The 23446-nt window shown below is 39.9% G+C and overlaps 1 protein-coding gene across 4 annotated transcripts in view; it reads left to right on the forward strand.

Annotated features, from left to right (window-relative positions):
• INTS9 (integrator complex subunit 9) overlaps positions 1–23446 on the forward strand; it is a 104998-nt gene that overhangs the window by 41033 nt on the left and 40519 nt on the right. For all 4 annotated transcript variants that reach the window (XM_014843334.3, XM_014843333.3, XM_070505133.1 and 1 more), the window contains 3 exons: positions 2543–2605; positions 6133–6272; positions 8511–8597. In XM_014843334.3, coding sequence (XP_014698820.1) covers positions 2543–2605; positions 6133–6272; positions 8511–8597 — 290 coding nt within the window. The remainder of the gene's footprint in view (positions 1–2542; positions 2606–6132; positions 6273–8510; positions 8598–23446) is intronic.

Genomic DNA, 23446 nt, shown 5'->3' on the forward strand with positions numbered 1-23446 from the left:
TAAATCATTTTTCCTCTCCCAAGTTTCACAGTTAAAAGACTGAGTAAGTTTAAAGATCCTTAAAATGATTCATCTGAATAAGGCATTTCCTTCTTGTAATAGATACAGTTAAATAAAGAGGTGCTCTTTTACGGAATTAATTCCTGTAACTGCACCCCAACCTCAAGTGCAAGCCAAATGCATAATTTGAAACCAGATTTCCCACATAGCTAACTGTAAAATTATGTGACGTTCGGGAACCTGTGCACCTGATTTCAGCCTGACTTTCCTTCTGGCTGTAAATCATTGTTCCCTGAGAAGGGCTCAGAAGCATCCCATTACCGGTGCATTGTGAGCAAAATGACTTGCGTGTGTATGTGGGAGCATTTCATTATAAGGGAGTGGTGAATAAAATAGCGACATTGTAAGTGCGCGGAATGGCAAATATGCTTCTCCAGGCGAGGAAGAGGGAAAGCCTCAGAGGAGGCTTTGTCCTGTGAGGTAGACATGCCCTGATAGGTAGCATTTGGGAACTAAGGCTATATAGCCAGTTTAGGACCAGGCAGAGCTTTGAAATTTCCCGTGATTTGTCTTTAATCATTTTTAACCTCATCCTAAGGAAGTTGGGAGTCTTCTCCCATTAAACATAATTGCTCATTTGCTTTGAGCTGGCAGGTAGATTGTAATTAAGAACTGTTTTCAGTCTCTTCTTGGCTCAGCCTTTCGCTGGTTAACTGTACTGACGTAAGAAGAAGAACCAAAATTTACAGTGGGAGGCAAGAGGGGGGAGTATTCTGTCAGGGTTTTATGAGACTTGTACAAATTCAAAAGGAAAATAATATATAGTAACTACTGTATTTTCAGATAAGATTGAGAGTAAAACCATTCAGGCTCTGATATCTAAATATACATAGATATGAATCCACAGACATAGATATTCAATGACTAATGAAAACATGATGGAACAAAACTCTAACAGTATTTTTCTCTTTCTGGAAAGAGCAAACTATGAACCAAGTTCTGTGTTTTACTGATTTTGTTATAAAGTCATAGCTTTAACTTTGTTAGAGCAAAAAATCCTCCAGAGATTTCAGTTTAAAGTGTCAGTGACGGGGGCCGGCCTGGTGGTGCAGCAGTTAAGTTCACACGTTCCACTTCTGCAGCCCGGGGTTCACCGGTTCGGATCCTGTGTGCAGACGTATGCATTGCTTGTCAAGCCGTGCTGTGGCAGGCATCCCACATATAAAGTAGAGGAAGATGGGCACGGATGTTAGCTCAGGGCCTGTCTTCCTCAGCAAAAAGAGGAGGACTGGTGGCAGATGTTAGCTCAAGGCTAATCTTCCTCAAAAGAATAAGTAAATAAAATTTAAAAAAATAAATTAAAGTGTCATTGAGGGAAGACAACAACTCTAGTGGCCTCTAGAGGCATTGTAGCAAACCCTATTGGTGGCCCGCTCATATCTCTTCAGTGTGCCCTGTCATAACTGCAGCTGCCAATACCTGTATGGCTTGGCCTGAGAGCTTCTTCCTGAAGCTGCACAGAATGCAGGAGTTACTATATTAATATCCCAGGTCCCTTGGCCCTGGGTAGAATAACTCCAAGGTGTATGTTTTATACCATTTCTCAGAGCTTTCCCATGGGAGTAAGTCCCAGTTGCCCACAGTGGTATGTAACTCAATAACATGGCCATTATCAGCCACCTTCCTTTCCCTTTATCACTTTCCCATCCTCCTGCTGTTTTTTTCAGCACCTCCCATAAAAGCTTGCACCCACCTTTTCTCAGGGTCTGTTTGTGAGGGAATCCGAACTAAGACAGGCATATTAAATATGGTAGGTCATGGGTGGAGTGAGGAGTTGTACTATATTCTTTCTTTATTAGTATACTTTTTCTTTTGAATGAATGCATTTGGTTTATAATCCCAAATAAATTGTGTGCTCTTCAAGAACAAAGATGTATTCGCGGAGGTGGTGGTGGTTCTTTAAGCTCTAGCCTCTGCTCTTCATCTCCCTCCTCATTTGTCCCTTGCCCCTTGACTCTTGGTAGGAGGAGAAAGAGGTTCTGAGTCCCAGTCTAGGGCCAAGACTCCTAACCTGATTGCATAGCAAAGTCACTGGAGGTGCTTGTTATAAATCCAGGTTCTACAGCCTCATCCCTAGAGTTTCTCACCCTTTAGGGCTTTGGTAGGGCCTAGGAATTTTCACTTCCATCAGTATTCGCAAATCATTCTGGTGTTGCTGGTATGGACTACGTAACCATTATCTGGAAAGCATTGGATCGTGAGTTACGGAAGCAGCATGTGTCTACGCATGGCGTCCATGAAGAGTCATCAAGAAATGTGCATTCAAGTCCTGAGTCAGCCACAAACCAGTGTTTTTTATCCTGGAAAGACACTTAGCCTCCCTGAGCCTAAACAGGGAAGAGTTGGCCTAAATAACCCAGCTTCCCTCCAGCTCTAGTGGTGTGTGATTCTTCATGGAAAGTTTGGTCTGGGACTGAAATTTCTTTGGTGCTGTGTCTGTTGGATATCTCTTCCAAGAGTTTTTTCATTTCGTCTCTTTTAGGAGCTAAAGGAGTGCTCGGGTCATGTATTTGTAGATTCTGTGCCTGAATTCTGCTTGCCAGAGGTAAGATTAAAATGAATCTTATAGAAACAAAGCATATGTCGTCATCTCTCAAAGTGAAGTCAAGAAATAATTTTAAGGGGCTTAGCTTTTCTGTTTTCAAATGGAAATGAATCTGTTGTTTCAGGTACATTGTTATGCACCTAAAATATGATCATTTAGGAGCTCTTTATATTGTCTGTAAATCATTTAAGTCACTCTCTTCTTCCTGTTCCTAGCTCTTTCTGTAATCTCTACTGACACTTGTACTAGGGTGTAGTTTTGAGCAAGGTAAAGAAATAACTCACGCCTTTCAGTTTTGTCATATAATGCCTGTGTTAGATTAGCCATACTTTTCCTAGTCTTGCTTACAGTAGGTAACTGGGAATTGCTGTTATTCAACCAGTGCAGTCAACTGTAAAAATTCTTGTTGACTTGAAATGCCATATTGAATATTGCTTGAAATTTATGGATTCTGAACCCAGTCATGAATGTCTTTTGCTTACATGTTATTATCACAGTGAGACTTGTAAGAATTTGGGGCCAGTTTCATCGTTTTAAAGGAAATGAAGCTCAGTTTCCCTTAGTTTTAAGGGAACCTAATCTCAGCTGGCAGGCCTAATACTCACAGTGGCCTACATGGAGATCTCAGCAGAAGATAAAGTGTAGGAAGCTAGTAGTTAGTCAGGGTTCCTGAGGAAATCGGTGCGCAGCTACCCTCCTGTTCTCTCCATGTGCCCAGTAGATTACGGTGCCTACAGAAAATACTTTCACATTTAAGTGCCGAAGAGAAAAGGAAATTTAGATTGCTGTTTCCCTTATTTTTGTCTTCTCTTTCCATTTCAACACTTTCTTTGATACCCTTTTTTCTCTCTTTGTATGTATATGTGCCCTTTTAGGGTACCGGAGCAAAAGAGAGGAAGGAAGAGAAAGAAGGACTTGGTAATCGAAGGTGGCAGATAAGGGAGAAAGTTGAGATAAAGTACTCAGAACAAGGGTGAAGGTAGAGAGTTACCAAGATTCCGGAGCTCTGCCTAACTGCTACTAAAATCTTTTTGTCATCTTCATGTGTCATTTAGGAATTGGTGGGGCAGTTCCCCATCTGTTCAAAGATTCTTAATCCCAGATGCTGCATTTATTTTCAGTTACTACATATGGCACTGACTGCAGCAACCTTCAGTTTATGGACAGTGATGTAGAATTTATGATTTGGTGTTCTGGTGACTTTCTGACTCGCTCCATAGAGTACTAAACTTTGAAATTAGACAGTTTCTATTTCACAGTTCACCTTTTGCCAAGCTAAAGGATTATTGGATTCTAGAACCATGTAAGGTTTTTCAACTTGTGTCATAATTTGTAGTTTATGTCAAGTTAGTAGTAGTCGCTATTCTAAGTAATAGAGTGAGGGCATCGTATGATGGGGAGAAAATAGGAGAATCGGAAAATTAGTAGAGAGGTACTTTCTGCAGTCCAGTCTTGGCTGACTTGTGGGTGAGCCAGACAGACCTAATCCCAGTCCTCGTAGAATTTATAATCTAGTGCAACTACCTTAAATATCTTTGTGTGAGGTGTAGGACAGTATAACCAATAAATTATGGTTGTTTTGACTCAATTCATGGTGTGCAGAACCCAAGTGTCTGAATACAACAAGTTTAAAATTAAAATAATCTGTATTGGATTTCATTGAGTGAAAGTATGTGAATAAATATATAAATATGAGTATATATATGTGGTTTGGATGGTAACTTTATTTCTCAGAGGAAAAATGTTTATGTAAACACTCTTGATATATATATAAACAGATATATATATTTTTTTCTTCTAGCTGTTCTTACGAAATTTCTCATCATTGTAGACTCTGTGCGCTTATTCTTATATGTTGAAGAGAAATTTCAAATAGCCTCACCTAGTTTCTGTATGTGAGAGGGAAGGTGGAGGGATGCTTTTGAGCTTTATTGATGCTTCAGCTGTCATTCCCTTGTTTTCTTCTGGATCTGTCACTCTAATTCCTTATTTGTTTAAAAATGGTTCTAGAGAGGTAGTGGGGTATAGGACCAGCAGAATGTTACATGACCCCTCATTATGAGAACCATGTATTGGAGCTACAGTGCACAACATGGAGTTAAAGGTGGTGTAAATTGGATATTATTGTCGTTAGGCATTTTATTCACACAGATTGCCATTGCCATGGCAGTGAGTGGCTTCTGACCTCTAATCGGCACGCTCTTCTCAGAAGCTGATTATGCCTTGGCAGCGTTAGTAAATTAACTTATTTTGTATGTAAAGTTCTTCAGCCAGAAAATACCACAGCCAGAATGGCACACTGTCCCTATCATTTGCAAAGAGGACATAGACATCTTTGTTACTTCTCTGTGGGGGACATATTAGCTCAACGACTCATTCTCCTGAAACGCTTCCGTGACTTACTCCATGCTGTCGTTAGTGCACCATGCAGTTTCCCAGGGGTAACTTCCATGAGGGAGAACTCACTGACTGAATGATGTCTCTGAACCATGGTGTCTCACTTTTCCCCACAGAGGGTGCTGCTTATAATGATGCATTCCTCCAACAACAGTGCACCAAGGCCTGTCACGTACTGGCTGCCACAGCTAGGAGGGGACAGAGATGAGTCACACAGGATTCTTAACCTCAGAGACATGTAACCTTTGAGGGACAAGGTGATACTTTGAGGTGCCACTGTACAGAATGATAACTGCCGTAAGAGACATATACACAAAGTACCTTGGGAATCCTGAGGAAGAAGTGGTTTCTTTCATCTGGGCAAATCAGGAAAGCTTAGTAGAAGAAGAGACTTTAGCCTTAAAAGAAAGGTAGGACTTAAATTTATGGGGAAAACTTTCCCTTCTACTAAAAGAGTTTTCATAAAATTTACTAAACATGGGTAGCATTTTCCCTCATGTGCCAGCCTATCTTTTCCCTTTTCACATGACCTTTATAATGGAATAAAGGGTAGATTTAGGGTTTAGATTAGGGTAGAATATGAGAGTATAATTTCCTTTTATGACTCTGCCACTACATTTTTTGGGGCTCCGTATCCAGCACAAGTCTTCAAAAGTTACCTCCAAAAAAAAGTTGCCTCCCACATTTGGCTTTTGAAGAGCTGGTTTCTGTTTGCTGCACTCTCCTTTCCCAGTAACCCATAGCAGCGACGCATTGCCTTCTGGTTCCACTTGCAGCTTGTATTGTGGTCTCTCTGCTTCGTGTTACCTGGTTGACTTGCAAGGCAACAGCTGCTGAAGTGTCCTGTTGTCATTTGTCCTCATGTCTGACTCAGAACTCTGTTTTGGTAAAATCAGAGCACTGCTGGTGGACTGGCTACATTCTTGGTGTTTGCCATCCTGTCCTGCTATTTAATGTCAATATGAGGAAATATCCCAAAATGAGAAAATAGAAGTGTTGCAGGAAAGGCATCATTATTCTCTGGTACAAAGACTATTTCTCTGCATCCTGACAACATCATTTTTCAGTCACATCATGTTGATCTATGTGCCCTAAACAGATATGTATCATTCCCTCCCTCTTCTTTGCAGACCGAGCTAATAGATCTTTCTACGGTAGATGTGATCCTCATCTCTAACTATCACTGCATGATGGCACTGCCCTACATCACTGAGCACACCGGATTCACAGGCACGGTGTATGCCACAGAGCCCACCGTTCAGATCGGCAGGTGAGCACATTTATTCTCATCCCATTAGGATGTGGCTGAAGAACTACGTTCAGTGGTACCTATATAATAGAGTTGTGCCAAGACTGATTGCTATTTCTTTCTGAGCAGCTGACCCAAAGAATAGGCATGAATAGACAACTCTAGATAAAACAAATATTCACTGGAATTGCCTACAGATTGATGCTGTGAGAATTCCTCATTAGTCTTTTCTTTTGCCTTTTTTTTTTTTTTACAAAAACTAGAAGAAGGAGTTCATAGAGACAACTCCTCTATGTAGATGATACTAATTAGGGGAGGTAACATTTAGTAAGATACCACAAAGATGCAATGCAAAGAGCTTCAGGAGAAAAGAACAGCATATTTAAGAAAAAAAGTAGAAATTTTATTACTTTGCTTTCAAAATTTCCCCCCCTTTTGTGGTTTAGTGCAGACTGTAAATGGACACAGCTTGTAGAAAACAGAATAAGTAATTAGATGTTTAAGTTGTCTGTACTGTTGACAGAGTACAACTCAGGACTCCAAGGAGTAAAATTCTCAGAGCCTTCCTTTGACTTGGAATGTCCCGCTGTCTCTTCCTCTGCGCCTTCCAAGCTGTCGTGATCCAGTTGGTTACTGCAAGTAACTGAAGCATAGTTAGAAAAAAATTATGTGAAGAAAATTACTCCAGAAAACAGAATTGTGTTGAAGCAAATTAACAAGTATGGTATAAGGTGAAACTGTCTAGACCCAAAATATGAGATCTAGATGTCGAATATAGACTCTGAGCTTTGGGTTCTAGTGTCTTGCAGAAGTCCAACAAGATAGAATTACTAGAAGTGAAACAAAATTGGTCTTTGTTTTTGTGTCAAATCACATTACCTGCAGTGTATCCAGAAAAACATAAGGGATCTGAGGAAGAGACATTATAGAAAAGTAAAACACTCAAGATGATGGATCAGGGACCAGCCCTGTGTCCTAGGGGTTAAGTTCAATGTGCTTCACTTTTGTGGCCCATGTTTGGTTCCCAGGCGTGGAGCTTCACCACTTGTTGGTGGCCATGCTGTGGCAGTGACCCACATACAAAATAGAGGAAGATTGGCATAGATGTTAGCTCAGGACAAATCTTCCTCAAGCAAAAAGAGGAAGATTAGCAACAGATGTTAGCTCAGGGCAAATCTTCCTCAGCAAAGAAAAAAAGGATGATGGATCAGTTTCAATGGGAGAATAAGCTGAAAACATTAGACTCTAGTCTGAAAAAGTTAAAGTGTAAAGATGGGCACGCCAGACTGGTCTCCTGAAAGCGACAGCCAGAACGATAATGAGCCTGGATCCCAGATCTTCGAATGCTGGAACTAGTACTGCTCCTTCAACATGAAAGGAGGAGATGGTATTAGGAATAAATAAATAAATGGAAATGAAATGAAGTTTTGTTCAGCATTAAAATGCTAATAAATTTATTGCTTGCCATATCTATATTTTGATTGGGAGAGGATTTAGGTCAATATGGATCATCTATACTGGGTTATAAAGGGGGATTCAAAAATGTTGAAAATCTGTTTCTAGCTTTTTGGTCATCCTCTAGCTGTTCAGGATTCTAACAGTTCTCTGTACCATGTCTTCCTCAGAGCTTGTGGATCATTGATCTACTTGAGTGAGGCATTTCTTAGATCCCCTCGCTTGTGACTCGGTGGTAATCCATCTGGTGATCTGCAGAGTCTGTCCTTTTACAGGTCCTTGATAGGTTTTTAGGATTAGTTCTTAGAGTATTCTTCCACATGGAATTTTGTCAATTCCTAAAACAGTGTCACAAAAACTTATTTTACCAGTTTGAAACGTACATTTAATATCGTCATTAAAAAAAAACAATCCTACCCCCATCCCAGCTGCCACCAAAATCAGGTACTTCACAGTCATTTAACTTTTTCTCTTTTTGTATTTTTAGTTACATAAAGGCAGAGATCTTAAAAGAGAGAGTTAAACCATAGGCTTATATATTTCAGTGTTTAGAGACAAGAAATGTGCCGGACTTGTTTTAAAGGTGAATTAAATCATTTACATTCAGAATTTTGAGCATGGAAATTCAATGAGAAGGCTAGGCCTTTGTTCTGCCTTATGTGAAATGGTGCCCAAGTTTATGTGCAACGGAGAGAAAGGTGATTGGGCAGCGGAAGGTGGGCAAGCCTATTTCTCTTGGCTACAGTGTGTGGTATTTTTCTGTTCCTCTCATGAGCGTTCTTCACTTTTTTTGTTTAAATCCAGGCTTCTCATGGAAGAGCTGGTGAATTTCATTGAGAGAGTGCCCAAGGCTCAGTCTGCCTCCTTGTGGAAGAACAAGGATATTCAGCGGTGAGCGATAGGCCCTTCTGTTCTCTTCACAGTAGAGCCTGAGGTTTTGCAAAACAGTCTCATTTGTTTTCTTATTTTATGCTTAAACATTTACACTGTTAGAACTAAAGATTCTCTTTTCCCTATTTTATGAAAGGGCTATGTTTGATTCAACCAACATATTTTGAGAGAAAGCCATGCCATGTGCAAGGTACTGTGCTGGGCCCAGGGGTTTTTACTAATTAGTAAAACAATTGGCTCTGTCTTTGAGGTGCTCATGAATAAATGAGAAATCAGACAAACAGGTAAATTACAATCTTGGATGGCATGTATTATAAGAGTGCTTGATCACAGTGCCATAGGCACTCAGAAAATGAAGAACTCTTTCTGCTTAGGGAAGCTGAGGAGGACATTCCTTAGCAGATGACAATTCAGGTGGGTCTTGGAGGAAGAAAAGGACTTTCCAGATAGAAAAGGTCGGGAAGTGGGGTCCAGGCACAGCATCGTAGCATATAGTATATGCAGGGAACAGTGAGAAATTCAGGGTGAATTAGAATGGGTAGAGTTAAGAGGTGAAAAAGAAAACTAGAGAGGTAAGGTGGAACAAGATAGTGAAGAATCTAACATGTAAAGTTTGAATTTTATATTATTCTGAGTGGGACGTCCATCAGTGGAGGTTTATAAGGAGGAAAATAATGTGATCACATATTTGTTTTGGAAAAGTAACTCTGGGGTGCAGCGTGGAAGATGGATGGGAGTGCAGAGATGGGGGCAGGAAGACCAGGTAAGACTTTCAGAAACCTCGGGGAGAGAACAAAGGCCTGAAGTAAGGCAGTAGCAATGAGCATGAAGAGTCTAATGTAAAAGAAATTTCTGAGATAGAATTGAAAAGAATTGGTAAGAATTGTGAAAGAGGCTGTGAAGTTGTAGTTAAGAAGGTAGAAGAAGAGCTGAGAGGAAGCCAAGGGAAAAAGGAAGTTTCCCAACCCCCAGGCTTGTCAGTGGTGTCCGATGCTGCATAAATATCATCATGGAGATGAGGCCTCCGGCTATGGAAATCCCAGAGGTTAGTTTCAGTAGAGCGCTGGGATCAGAAACCAGATTATAAGAGGTGAAGTGGGTAGAAATATAACAGAGGAGGCAAGGAGACGGCTTGATTCTCCTTCCATGCTCTCGTATTTAATTGGCAGCAGAGGACACCAGTCAGTCTGATACCGCAGTTTCTCTAACCCAGCTGCTGCCATCCCCTCCAGGCACCACAGTCGTCCCAGCCTTCCAGGCCTGGCATCCAGAGTCCAGAGTCAAAACTCGTCTTGTGCCTTCTTAAGTGGCGCATCTTCCACACACTCCTACCCAATCCACTCTTTGCCAGCTACCTTGCCACTGAGTTCTCTTTCCCTTTAGGTCAGTGATTTGTTAGCCATCTGGTTATCTAAACTTTAGACTGTCTTATTTTTTTGTGGCTATTGTTTCTACAAGAATATGTACATATAGCAAAGAGAATATGCTTTTATACTGTAACTGTTTCAGAGTTTGAGCATGTGGGTCTCCTCTATGCCTTCCTTTGTATACATGTTATTTGTTTAATTTATGTAGCGCTTTGTGTGTGCCAGACACTATTCTCAATGTTTTAATTCATTTACTTCTTTAACGTTATCATTTTACAGAAGAGAAAACAGGCACAAATAGGTTAAGTAACTTGCTCAAGGTCAGCCAACTAGTGAGCGGCAGGATCTGGATTCAAACTTAGGCAGTTGGGCTGGTCTAGTCCAGAGTCCGTGCTCTTAACCACTGTACTGGGCCGCCTCTTGTTGTGTGCGTGTGAGCCCCTCTCATGTGAGGGGAGGAGGAAGTATGTTTAACTGCACGTTTTCTCCTGTGTTTTATGGATCTTCTTTATGTCTCTGTTTCCTTCACTGGGGATGTGGTGTCTGTGTGGCTTCACGTTAGGAAACATTTTCTGGATACACACTCGTCTGAGTGTTCTGTGTGTACATGAATGGCTTCCTTGATCTCACTGCCCTACCACTTAGTACAGGGTCCCCTCCCCTCCTCACTTGCATTCTTGTTCTCAGCTCCCTTTCCTCCTGCCCATTGCTGTACCTCCTTCCCCTTTTCTTTCTGTCTCCCATGTGCCCACTGGACCACATGGATCCAGTTCTCTGAGAGTATCTCCCTCCTTAGAAACCTCAGGACTTTGTTTTCTTTGCCTGTGGAACACGTATGCCCTGGGTTCCTTTACTTCCTCCTTTTAAGTTTACACCCTTTATAATATTCTGCCACAAATAATTTTGGCACACCAGAAATGATGTTCAAAGGTCACTGCTTCCTGACTCTCAAACCCTGGGCCAAGTCTTAGGAAATTCCACGTCCGTATTTTGCCTTTTCTTCGTGACCTTGGGTAGAGTTCTTGGCAGTTTTCCTTTAGCCTCCCATTCTGTGTAAAACACAACAAGATAACTAGCTCACAAAAGAAATGCCATTGTACACTAGGGAGAAAGATGAGGAACTTGAAGGAACAGAGGGCTAGGGAGGGGCTGAAAAAGTTATTTCGTAAGATACTTAGGAAATCTCCCTTTTTTTAAAAAAAAAGTGCTAGTTGAAATAAAACCTCGAATTTGCTATCTCACCCTGGTGGGCAAAAATCAGAAACCATTGAAAGCACTTGGTAGAGGAGCAAGGAGAATAATTTGGAAAGACAGTATTTCATTATTTCCTGCATTGTGACCATATTTCTGATCCTGGTCAAGTATTTTGTTTTGCCTTTTGAGTGTGAGCTGAGCCATAGTTACTGATAAAGACAAGGATCTAATTATTGGAAAGAATATGCTGAGGTGTTAGACAAACCAAGAAAGCTGTGTCCTCTTTTTCTCCTGGATAAACTCATCATAAATATTAGAAGCAGTAGAAGGATTTGAAGAGTTCTTCTGAAATAGTCCCCTAGAATCTCAGCTTGGGCCGGAATACTGAAAGTGCTTCATTAGGGCAACATTTATGCTGAAGGATTAACGTCACATTTTAATTTCTCCTTCTCACAAGCCAGTTCTTATCTAGTGTCCCAAAGTACTGTGACTTACTGTGTTGAGAAACACTTTTTTGCTGTCTGCTACACTGACATTTTCCCCAAGTGATATGGACTGTGTCTTCTCTTTATTTTTTCGTTCTTTTCCTTTTTTGCCTTTAATTCCTGCATTCTCCTTCTTCATTTCCTTTAAAGTAGGGGTCACAAACTCAGATGCCTCCAGGGATGGAAAAGATAAGGAGTGAGGTGGACTGCCAGGAACAGTGGATCTGTGACCACACCACTCTAAAGGGGCAGCTGACACTCAGCTTCAGCAGATTGTGGCCATATGGGAATGTGAGCCTGTCGCTGCCAAATCTTCCTTTTCTTAAGAGGCTCAAAAATCTGGATGTTCTAAATGTGATTTTTTTTTAAATCTTTTTAAAATGTTGGCTCACACATTAAAATAAAATCCTGTAGGATCCAAGCAAAACACCTCAGTGAGTTGGATTTGAGCCTCAGGCCCCCAATTTTTCACTTATATTTAAACTTTACACAGTCAGTCTCTTCCTTAAGTGCTTGGAATTAATGCATCTTAGTAGCTTAAGTTACTAATAAGCCCATCAACTAAAGAAAACAGTAAATGAAAATCTTTCCAACTCATTGGTCAAAGGACTCTGACAAATTCCCTTAAATCATTTGAAGTTAGTTTGAATCGGCATTTGATTTAGAATTAGAATATATAGCAAAATAATGATTATTCTTGCTTGTTGGCAGCTGTCTGACTCCCCGCCTCAGTTGACACTGCTCCTTGAGATTTATATAGAAGTTAGCTATCCTTCTTCCTCATTTTGACGCTGCAGTTTGCTCTTCTTGAAAAAGAGATTTTGAAGGATAGGAAAAGGAGAATCTCTTGCAATATAATTTTTGCGTCTCTGACTTTCCCACACTCACTTCAAAGTTTAGTTTCTTAACGGGAAAATTTAAAGCAGAATATTCCACTTAAGAAACTAACTCAGGGGCTGGCCCCGTGGCCGAGTGGTTAAGTTCGCGAGCTCCGCTGCAGGCGGCCCAGTGTTTCGTTGGTTCGAATCCTGGGTGCGGACATGGCACTGCTCATCAGGCCACGCTGAGGCAGCATCCCACATGCCACAACTAGAAGGATCCACAACGAAGAATATACAACTATGTACTGGGGGGCTTTGGGGGAAAAAAATAAAATCTTTAAAAAAAAAAAAAAAAAAAGAAACTAACTCAGCCTCCAGTATTTTTTGTAGGAAGGCAGCATTTTTTTAATAAGACTAGAAATCTACAATTATAATTAAGGATAAATCATTACAAGATATTGTCATAATCCTCTCACAAGCATTAAGGAATTATTGCATTGATATATTCCTCACTGAAATGTTATGGCAATTTTTGGTACTCAGAGCTTAAAAGGTGGGTTCATACCTTATAGAAGACGTTTTTTTTAAAAAAAGTCGTACTGTGGTTGAAGTTCTTCTACTCTGACACTCCTTGGGTATTTATAGAGGAATTTATCAGGTCTAACTATGTAAAATAGGAGGAAAATTAAAGTTATAGGTTTGGATAAATAAACTGGTGTTTGAATTTCAGATCTGCTTCTTAGTAGCTGCAGAAATTTGTTTCTTCTAGGCTCTGTTTCCTCATTTATAAAACAGTAATATTATTAGCAACTTCACAGGATTGCTGTGAGGACTAAATGAGTAATGGGAGTGAAGTCCTTAAAACGGCGCCAGGCACACAGTAAGTGCTCAGTGAACACTGGCGTCCTTTTCCCCTTTAATGATATGCTAGGCTCACGTAACCCCCTTTCAGTAACCAGGACCCATCTGCCTTCCCCAGCCGAATTCTCCTCAGACGCTGCCCTTGCTGATGAAAGCAAGGTTGTATAGTAGAAGGAAAACTGTTGTCTCGTCCCACTGTTGCTTCTAGTTGGTTAGCACTGTCATTCAGGTTCTGGGAATCAATCTCCTTTTCTGTAAAATAAGAGAATTGAATTAAATTATCTGTAAGTTTACTTATGTTATAGTTTTTAAAGATGTCCAAGGGAGAGGCTCCTTAAACATATCCTGCAGAGTGGCAGTACTTTGATGGAGTCATCACAGCTTGTGCTTCAGCTTTGCAATTCCAGAAACTGAATCATTTCATTTCACTCAGTGTAGATTTGCATCTCAGGGACTGATTCCGGCTAACCAGACTCCTAGGATACTGACTGACAAACAAAAATTCCATTTAATTACTTTATATTGAGACATCTGCCCAGCTCCAGAACTAGAATGGTTCATCTATCTAGGACACTCTGTTCTGCTTGGCAAGCCCACTTAAGAAATCAAATTATAGATAAGAGTTTTTTTCATGAGGATAGAATTAAAGCAAAGATAGTTTAGGTACTCTCGAGAATTGTTCTAACGTGCTTTGGTATCCTAAGCTATTGCCTTTGTACTTTTTAGAGATAAATTGATCTAATACATAAATCAAGAATTATAATCTAGTTTCTGGTTAATATTGAGAAATGCTTGGTTTTCAGGCTCCACTGTTGGTAAAGTCTAAATAGATCAGCACTCTGCTAACACATCTCACCTCCACCCTACCCACGTGTACGGTGAGCACAGTTTGCTATAATGAGAGGAAAAGAAGTTTTCTGAGGGTCAGCCTGGTGGTGTAGTGGTTGAGTTCATGCTTTCCACTTCAACGGCCTAGGGTTCACAGCTTCAGATCCCAGGCATGGACCTGCATATTGCTTGTTAAGCCATGCTGTGGTGGCATCCAACATACAAAATAGAGGAAGATTGGCATAGATGTTGGCTCAGCAACAATCTTCCCCAAGCAAAAAGAGGAACGTTGGCAATTGATATTAGCTCAAGGCCAATCTTCCTCACCAAAAAACAAAACAAAACTTTTCTGCTTCTTATAGTCTATATTCTCTTCTTATATTTGTCTTATTTCATCCATTCATTCATCAAACACTTAGAAAAAGCCTAACCAATGTTTTATTTATAAGCTTTTAAGTGGTCCCTATAGACTTAAAGTCTTACTCTTTAAGAAAAACACATGATCTTGTGCTACTTGTTATGCTGGGAGGATGCAAGAAGAGATAGCAAAGCTCTGGCATGATGTCAAAGCATTGGGAAAAAAGTTTATTAAGCATTCAAGTGTGATAAGAACAAAACAAAACAATTAAATCTTTTAGAAAGGACTTATGAAACATTTAGACTGTGACCACTTGACTTTGATAAATTAGAAAGCCAGAAAAACAGAACTAGTTCCCAGTGGGCTATCTTATCCGACTTATCCTAAATCAGCCAATAATCCTAATGGCTTTGAGTGGCTCTATAAATGCCTTTCTATAATTATGGCCTCAAGTAAACATAAGGAGAGTTTTAGGGAAAGCTAAGTTACACAAGATGTTAGGAGATAGAAGGAAATAATGACAAAGTAACTACGTATCTGGAAAGAGTCAGAAACAGAGTTAGCAAAAGGAATTTATGGGTATAAATTTGGAGTTCAGAGGACTTCAGATTTATTTGTTGATTAACTACCAAGTGCCTGGCATTATGATAACTTTGTAGAAAAGTGTCCCCAAAAGTTTAAGACATACTGCGTGTACTCAAGGAGCTTGTCAAGCAAAGATTATGTACTAAGTGGCAAATCTTAGGCTGGGCTTGGCAGGTTAAGTAGAGTTTGAATGAGGGAAGAGATTATTCCTATATAAAGGAACACTATGGGCAAAAACATGGCAACATGGATTGTTTGAGAGGTGACCAACTTGGTTAAAATCAGCCAAGGCACAGCAGGAAGGAGAGAGAAGAATTGACAGTTAACATTGTACAAAAGAATAGTGAAACTTGGTTCTTTGAAAAAGCCAACAATACATTTGACTAATTCCTAGTCTAAATCTTTTGTCTAACTAATAGAAAATTTATCGAAATTGCTTATTTGTGAAAATATAGTCACCAAACCTATATGAAAAAGGGAACCGCTAGACATGTCCAGATAGAGAAATGAGAAATTATTAAATAGTTTTAGATCTGAAAGATGTAGCTAGTACATAAGGTGCCAGAATAAGATACCCAAAGAATTTAAGCATAAGGGTGAGAAGGGAATTAATGTGCACTGAATATCATATGTATATATATATTTTTAACTTTTTTTTTTTTTTGCTGAGGAAGGCTAACCCTGAGCTAACATCTGTTGCCAGTCTTCCTCTTTTTTTGCTTGAGGAAGATTAGCCCTGAGCTAACATCTGTGACGATCTTCCTCTGTTTTATATGTGGGATGCTGCCACAGCATGGCTGATGAATGGTGTAGGTCTGTGCCTGGGATCTGAACCAGCAAACCTGGGTTGCCAAAGCATAGTAGGCCAAACTTAACCATTACACCAGGGGGCCGGCCTCGTATGTGTATTTTTTTTAAAAAACTGATACTTATATATTTTATTACTCATTTGCTATAATCCTCACAACAGTTTGTGAGGGAAGTATTTTTATCCTTAGTTTAGAAACATGGAGGAAAAAAGGTTAAGTAAATTGCTCCATATTGCAGCTAAAAGAAGTAAAAATCAAGTTAAATGTGACATGAAGAGCAGCCTTCTATGAAAGTTCTGAAAATTAGAGTTTGTAAAAATATCATTGAGGAGACCTGAGAAAAGCCCAAACTTAGGTAAGGTATTAAAACACTCCCACTATACTAGAACATGGCCCAGAAAACTTCGTAGTTTATTAATAACCATGGGTTATTAATACCACAGTCTCCAGTTATCTGAAGCTCCACTGAGAAGGATCCCCTTCTTGGCTTACTCACGTGGTTATTGGCAGGATTCAGTTCCTCAGGGGCATTGGACTGAAGCTCTCTTAGGGCCCCCTGCCCCATGGGCCTCTCCACAGAGCATCTCACAACATGGCAGCTGGTTTCATCAGAGCGAACAAGCAGGCGGGCAAGAGAGAAAGTGTGGGCAAGATGGAAGTCACAGTCTTTTGTAACCGAATCTTGGAAGTGACATCCTGTCACTTTTGTCGTGTTCTCTTCACTAGAAGCAAGCCATTAGGTCCAGCACACACTCAGGGGGAGGGGATCACACAAAGGGGTGAAGACGGGCAGCAGGGGTCCTTGGGAGCCATGTCAGAAGCTGCCTGCCACAAAACCCTGAACTGAGCAGGCCACACTCGAGCCCAGAGTCGCTGGGACCTGCGTAGCCTTACTCTTCTGTTTTGCTCTTTGGTTCCTTCCTGACACTTTCACCACCTGGCCCGCTGTCGTAGAAGCCGTGTCTACCCAAGTTTACTGGTGCGCTTGAGATAGGCCTCATTAGCCATTGACCTGCTGGTTCTTACCTTTCCTGGGGTAAAAAGTGAACAGACATTTTCCCTTTTGAGGGTCTTTTATGTTGGGCACTGTGCTCAGTGCTGAGGATACAAAAATGAAAAAGATACTACTGTGTGAATAATATGTAATGACATAAAAAGACATTATTGTTTTTGTTATTGTGATTGTTTAACAAGACTCATATCCACCTTCCAACAGTACTCTACTGAACTGGTTATCAAAAATCATCATGAATGTTTCTGTATAAACAAATGCTTTCTTAAGTTTCTCTGGAACACAAGTTTATGATTAGTATGCTTTTTACTCTGAAAAGGAGGACAGGAAAAGATCCAAGCTGAGATATACCTGAATTTTTCACAAGTCTTTTGTTTTGCTTAAGGTAATTTGTTCCCCGCCTGAAACACTCCAGCAGCTTCTCTAGAAATAGGTTCTGAATTGTTAAGGACAAAAGTAGTAAATATTTCACATCTTCAGTCTTCTGTCTTTCCCTTACCAAGGGCTCAGAGCATTTGCTAGCTTACTCTGGAGGCTAGATGTATGATTGTTTAATCACCAGCAGAGAATGGAAACGTTAAAGTAACCAGATGCCTTGTTTTGAAAAAGACTATTCCAGATTTTAATCTGCTTAATTTTTGCAAGACATTGTCCTAGATGGGAAGGGGAGAGTGTGCTGGGAAGGGCCATCGAGGGAATAAAGTAAAGCCCAGTGTTGTTTGGGTAATGGCAATACTGGCCATTACCAAAGGATGGGGAAGGAAGCATGCAGTAACGAAAGGTGTTCTAATCTGGTCTTGTGTATGAGTTTTTAGCTCAGCCTCTAAGAGAGGTGACTCAGTGCAGGGCCTTGGCAAAGCTGAGGATACTGTAAAATAAATTCAGCTGGGCTGAGAGATATGGTTGGGCTGCAAGTGTTATTTATCATCCTCCCCACTCTCTAGCCACTCCTGTGATAGCCTTCCAGCTCTGGCGTAAAGTTAAGCAACTCTTCTGTTCCTACTCAGCCCAAAGCGAGAAGTCTTTACTTTTTATGAAGGGCAGCCCTAGGAGCCGTGTCCTCTCTGATCAGGAAGAATTTAAAGAAGGCGCTAAAGCAGAGGAGTAGCTCGGATTCTTCCTTGGGACCCTCTAGAGCAGTGCCTTGACCACTCAAGTGCGGAGTCATTGCTCCTCATTGAAGTAAATCACCCTGGGTTGAAGTCCACTGCAATGTTGAAAAATGCATGTGCTCCTGGGGCTGTGATGGCTGTGTGTGTTGGGGAGGGTTGGAGACAGTCTTTACTCAGCATCTGTTCTGTGCCAGACACATGCATTGTATCATTTACCCCTCGTGAGGGTGATATTCTCCCTGTCTTACAAATGAGGAAACTAGGGCCCAGAGGCCAGTAGGTAACAGGTGAAGAGGTCTGTTTTTTCCATTTTGTCACAGTGCCTCTGAGAGAAACCTCTCCTTCCTCAAAGTGGTTGGCAGACAGTTACAAGGATGTGAAAGGAGAAGAGAAGCAGTGGCTTGGGCCCCTGCCAGTAGCTTCATCCAAAGGTAGCTTCTGTACCACTGTACCACTTCCTTGTCTCTGATGCTCGGGGTCAGGCCTCTTCCCAAGGAGCACATAAGAGTACACACCTGGCCTAGCCTCAAGCACACAGAGTACACACCTGGCCTAGACTGGAGCACGAAGAGTATGCATCTGGCCTAGACTTGGGAAAAAGTGACAAATGGTCCAGGTTTCACAACAGGAGTAAGTAGGTATTGTCCGTACAAAATATGAAAAAGACAATGGAGGAGGTTACAGTCTTGAGGGAGCCTGGCACTGAGTAGCCATTTATGGCTCAGCATACAGATTATAGGCTGAGGAAGGACCCAGGTAGAGAAGGGCCTTATGAAGTCATGCTGAGAGCGTTAGATTTTATCCTGAATGTACTGTGAGCCATTGAAGTTGGGGAGGAGAGAGGGTGTGTGTGTGTGTGTGTAGATTTGCATTTTTAATATATCATTTAGGCCCTTCTGTGAGGGAAGGCAAGTCTGCAGGCAAGGATGACTCATGGCTTTTGACATCTCTTATTACCTTGTGCTGTTGTAAAATTTTCTTAGACTTAAGCTCCTTGTGAGCAGAGGCCTTTATGTTGTGCCTGTTAATCCCTTGCAGGACTTAAATGCTATGGCCAGGGTTAAGTAAATATTGACTAGATATTGTAAAACCTAAAGCAATCCAATATACTTAGGACGGATGAGTAAAATAAGAAAATCTTCGTGTGTCTGTTTATGCAGAAGCATTATTGAAATTTTGTTGCTGGAGAAACAAAAGTAAAGAGAATTGGGACAACGTGGTCTATGTACTGTTTTGTCTAAATCTCTATTCAGTGTTTACATTATCATGACTGTATAAATGCAATTCACTGGCCATATAATGTTGTTAGGACTATTTTTTCTTTCATGCACAACTTTTTGTTTTCCCTTGAATTAGTATCCTGTTTGCTTATTTGTTTAGTTTTCTATGTACCTATTCATAATTTATCTCTAAGCTCTCCCCCATTTGTATAAGTCTCTCCTCAGTATGTTCAAACTCGGTAGGTATTCCAACAATTTTATCTTCTTGAACACTCCTCTCCCAGAGCCCTCTCTCTTCCCCTGGTCTGACTTCAGCTGCTCTCGGGCCTGCTGCACAGCTGTCAGTTTAGGATTTTCACCGCCGTTATCCTGAAGATTTCTTCACATCTTATTTCTGTTAGAAGCTCTGTTTTCTGGGTCTCCCTTTTTCTTGTTACGCCTTTGTTTTGCAGGGCACATCCTTGAACAACATCCTGAGAAAGCATGCATGGGGGGTAAATTTTCTGAGACCTTGCATGTGTAAAACACTTTTGTTCTAACCTCACACTCTAATTGATAGAAATCCAGCTAAGGTGTAATTTTCTCTTAGAAGTTTGAAAGCATTGCTGTGTTTTCCTCTAGCTTTCAGAATGCTGTTGATAGTCCAGTGCTATTCTGAGTCTAGATCTTTGATATGTATCCTGTTTATTCCTCTCTGGAAACCTTTAGAATCTTCTCTTTGTTCCTTAGGTCGTGATGTGCCTTCCAAAGGACCGTTTTCATTCATGTGCTAAGTACTTAGTGGACCCTTTCAATCTGGAACAGAGGTGGCAACTAGGGCCAAGGCCCTGTTTTATGGGCCACATCTGGCCTGCTGCTGTTTTTTATAAATAAAGTTTTACTGACATGCAGCCACACTCATTCATTTACATGTCGTCTGTGATGTTACACGGCTAAGTTGAATAATGTGACAGACTGTATATGGTCTGCAAAACTGAAAATATCTCTCCCTTTTCTAATCTTCTTCAAAAAATATTGTGTATTTTTGTTGGATTTATTCTTCACCATTTTATAATTATCTTGCTATTGTAACCATTTTTAATATTAGAATTTTTCTGATTGTTGTTTATGTATCAAATGCAGTTGAATTTGTAATTAGCAGTCTTCCTAAATATCTTTATCAATTCTAATAACAATATATTTAGTTTTGTCACCACAGGAAATCATGTCTGTAAGTAATAACAGTTTTATTTTTCCACTTTAATCCTTGGGTCATCTGTATATATACATATATATGTTTTCTAGCTTTGTGAGTCTGAATGAGACCTGCAATATAATACTGCCTAGACGTAGTAAAAGCAGTAATCGTGTGTTCTCCCCAGTTCCAAGAGGATATGCTTTCCACTTTATCATTCAAGAATGTTTCCAAATGTTGTATTATAATCATCAAATTTGATAAGAGACTAGACTTAATTCTTACAGTTACTCAAAAGAAAGGACAATCATGCAATGTGATAGAGGTGTTAATTATTGCTACAATGGCAATCATACCACAATATATAATGTATCAAGTTAACATATTGTATGCTTTAAATTTACACGATGTTATATGTCTGATTTTTTTTAATTAAAAAGAAAAGATTGTTTCCAGCAGTTTTTTTATTGTAGCCACTCTATATATGATTATAGAATTTCCAAATATTTCATAATTTGGTGGCTGAATGCCTGTGAATTTATTAAACACTTTTCCTGCAATAACAACAAAAAAGTCTGTGTCCTTTTATAGAAAATGTTTGCTGACCCCTCACCCCCCCTGCCCAATATAGAAAAATCAAGAAAAAAAAAAGGAAACTCCTTCACTTTTTAATTTCCTCTTCCTTTTTGGTGTTCTCCTTTTATAGAACTCTTGTTATTTAGATGTTAAACCTCCTGGACTGGCACTCAAATTTTTTCTCTCCTCTTTGGGGTTTTTTTGTTCTTTTGTCTGGAAAATTCTCTTAACTTTATCTCCCAGCCTATCTATGAGTTTTTCATTTCTGGTATCATATTTCTTATTTTGGCATAAATATTTCTATTAAATTAACCTTTTTTATTGTAATATGAAACACAAATACCAAAAACACAGAAGACTAATACATAGTTAGTAAATTATTATAAAGCAACCAACCTTATAACCACCACCCAGGTGAAAAAACAGAAAATTTCCAGTAAATCAAAAGGCCCTCTCTGTGCCCCAATCTAATCACAACCCACTCTGAAACATATGCATCATGGATTTCAAGCCATGCAATACTGTCTTTTTTCCAACTCAGATTGTCTCATCTTTGGACAGTGAAAGTCTCTTCCTGTTGTCCGCTGTGTCCTTTATTATGACATTTGTAGTCTTTGATTGTTTCCTTGCTATCTAGTGTAGCAGGATGTTTAAGACTCTTTCTACATTCCCTGCAAATCTGGAATCACCCATTCCTCCAAGAAACTCTGGATTCTTTTAGTGGGAAATGGAATTTTAAGTTCCCATTCTGCTTGTTAGCAATGCTCATTACTACTTATTGGTCATTGTTTCTAGACCTTTTTGGAGGACAGAGCATATATATTCCTTCTATTTTTTTTATACTTTTACTATATCTATATAATCGGAACATGGCCATTACATCCTACCCTCTCTCCATTTTAATGTTCACTTGGCCTTACTTCTGCAAGTAACTTATATATTTAATGTTCACTACCAGCCAATCTATTGATATTTCTAGAGTCATTTTGGTTTTCTAAAACTCATTCTTCAGGAGATATCTCAAGATGGGGTCACGAGAACAATTTTCCCTGAGTTCTTGCAGGTTAATAATTGTTTATCTGTACTCTGACCTTCAAAGTCAGTTTTGCTAGATGTATAATCCTTGACTTGGATTTTCTTTCTTTGGATGTCTTAAATATGTTACTCTATTTTCTCCTAGTAAAACAGCATTACTGTTAAAAATTCTGATATAATATTTTTCCCTTGTAAGTCACTTGCTCTTTTTTCCTAGATGCCCAAAAGTTTATTTTTCTGTTTTCTTTATACTTTCCCAGAATATATCTGGTGTTAGTTCTTCTGGGTCAGTATTCCCAGGTGTGCAGAATGTTCTTTTCATTTCTTCATTTTTCTTTTAGTGTTTAGTTTTTTCTTCCTATAGTTTTCTTGCAGCATTACCTATTGTGTTTATCCACTCTTGTATTAGTTTATTCTTCATTTCTGAAAATTTTTTTTAAATTTCTAATTCTTTTTTTTTTAAAGATTTTATTTTTCTTTTTCTCCCTAAAGCCCCCCTGGTACATAGTTGTATATTTTTAGTTGTGGGTCCTTCTAGTCGTGGCATGTGGGATGCCGCCTCAGCATGGCTTGATGAGGGGTGCCATGTCCGCACCCAGGATCTGAACCAGCAAAACCCTGGGCCGCCGAAGCAGAGTGCACGAACTTAAACACTCGGCCACAGGGCCGGCCCCTAAATTTCTAATTCTTTACTGAGTTTTCACCTCATTTTTAAGCTTTTCTAATTTTTCTTTTAGGTAGTTATTCATGTCTTGTATAATTTTTAAATGTTTGTAGCTTATTTTGAATCTTCAGTATGTTCTTGACATGCTTTCATTGTCTATGTGCTGTCATATTTTTGTTTCCAAGAGCTGTTTTATACTCATTTAATGCTCCTCTTTTTTAGTATAAGCTGCTTCTCATTTCTTAGATATATTTATCTCTCTAAGGATAGTAATGACAGTATTTTTTACAGTTTTATTCTGCCACCCTAATTTATTTTTTCTCCTCCTCCTCCTTCCATTTGTTTTGATTTCATTTTAGAGACTTTTCTCAAATGTATGTCAATCCTTGGTTATTGGCTCATGTTTAAGAGTTGGACGTTAAAGGGGCTGGCCCCGTGGCCGAGTGGTTAAGTTCGCGCGCTCCGCTGCAGGCGGCCCAGTGTTTCGTCGGTTCGAATCCTGGGCGCGGACATGGCACTGCTCGTCAGACCACGCTGAGGCAGCGTCCCACATGCCACAACTAGAGGAACCCACAACGAAGAATACACAACTATGTACCGGGGGGCTTTGGGGAGAAAAAGGAAAAAATAAAATCTTTAAAAAAAAAAAAAAAAAAGAGTTGGACGTTAAAAAACTGATTACAAAGTCCTTGAGCCATGAGTAGTTCTTGTTGAAGTGTAGACTTTACTATAACCTAATCTGATTGGG

This window comes from Equus asinus, chromosome 3, assembly GCF_041296235.1.
Source record: "Equus asinus isolate D_3611 breed Donkey chromosome 3, EquAss-T2T_v2, whole genome shotgun sequence".
NCBI lineage: Eukaryota > Metazoa > Chordata > Mammalia > Perissodactyla > Equidae > Equus > Equus asinus.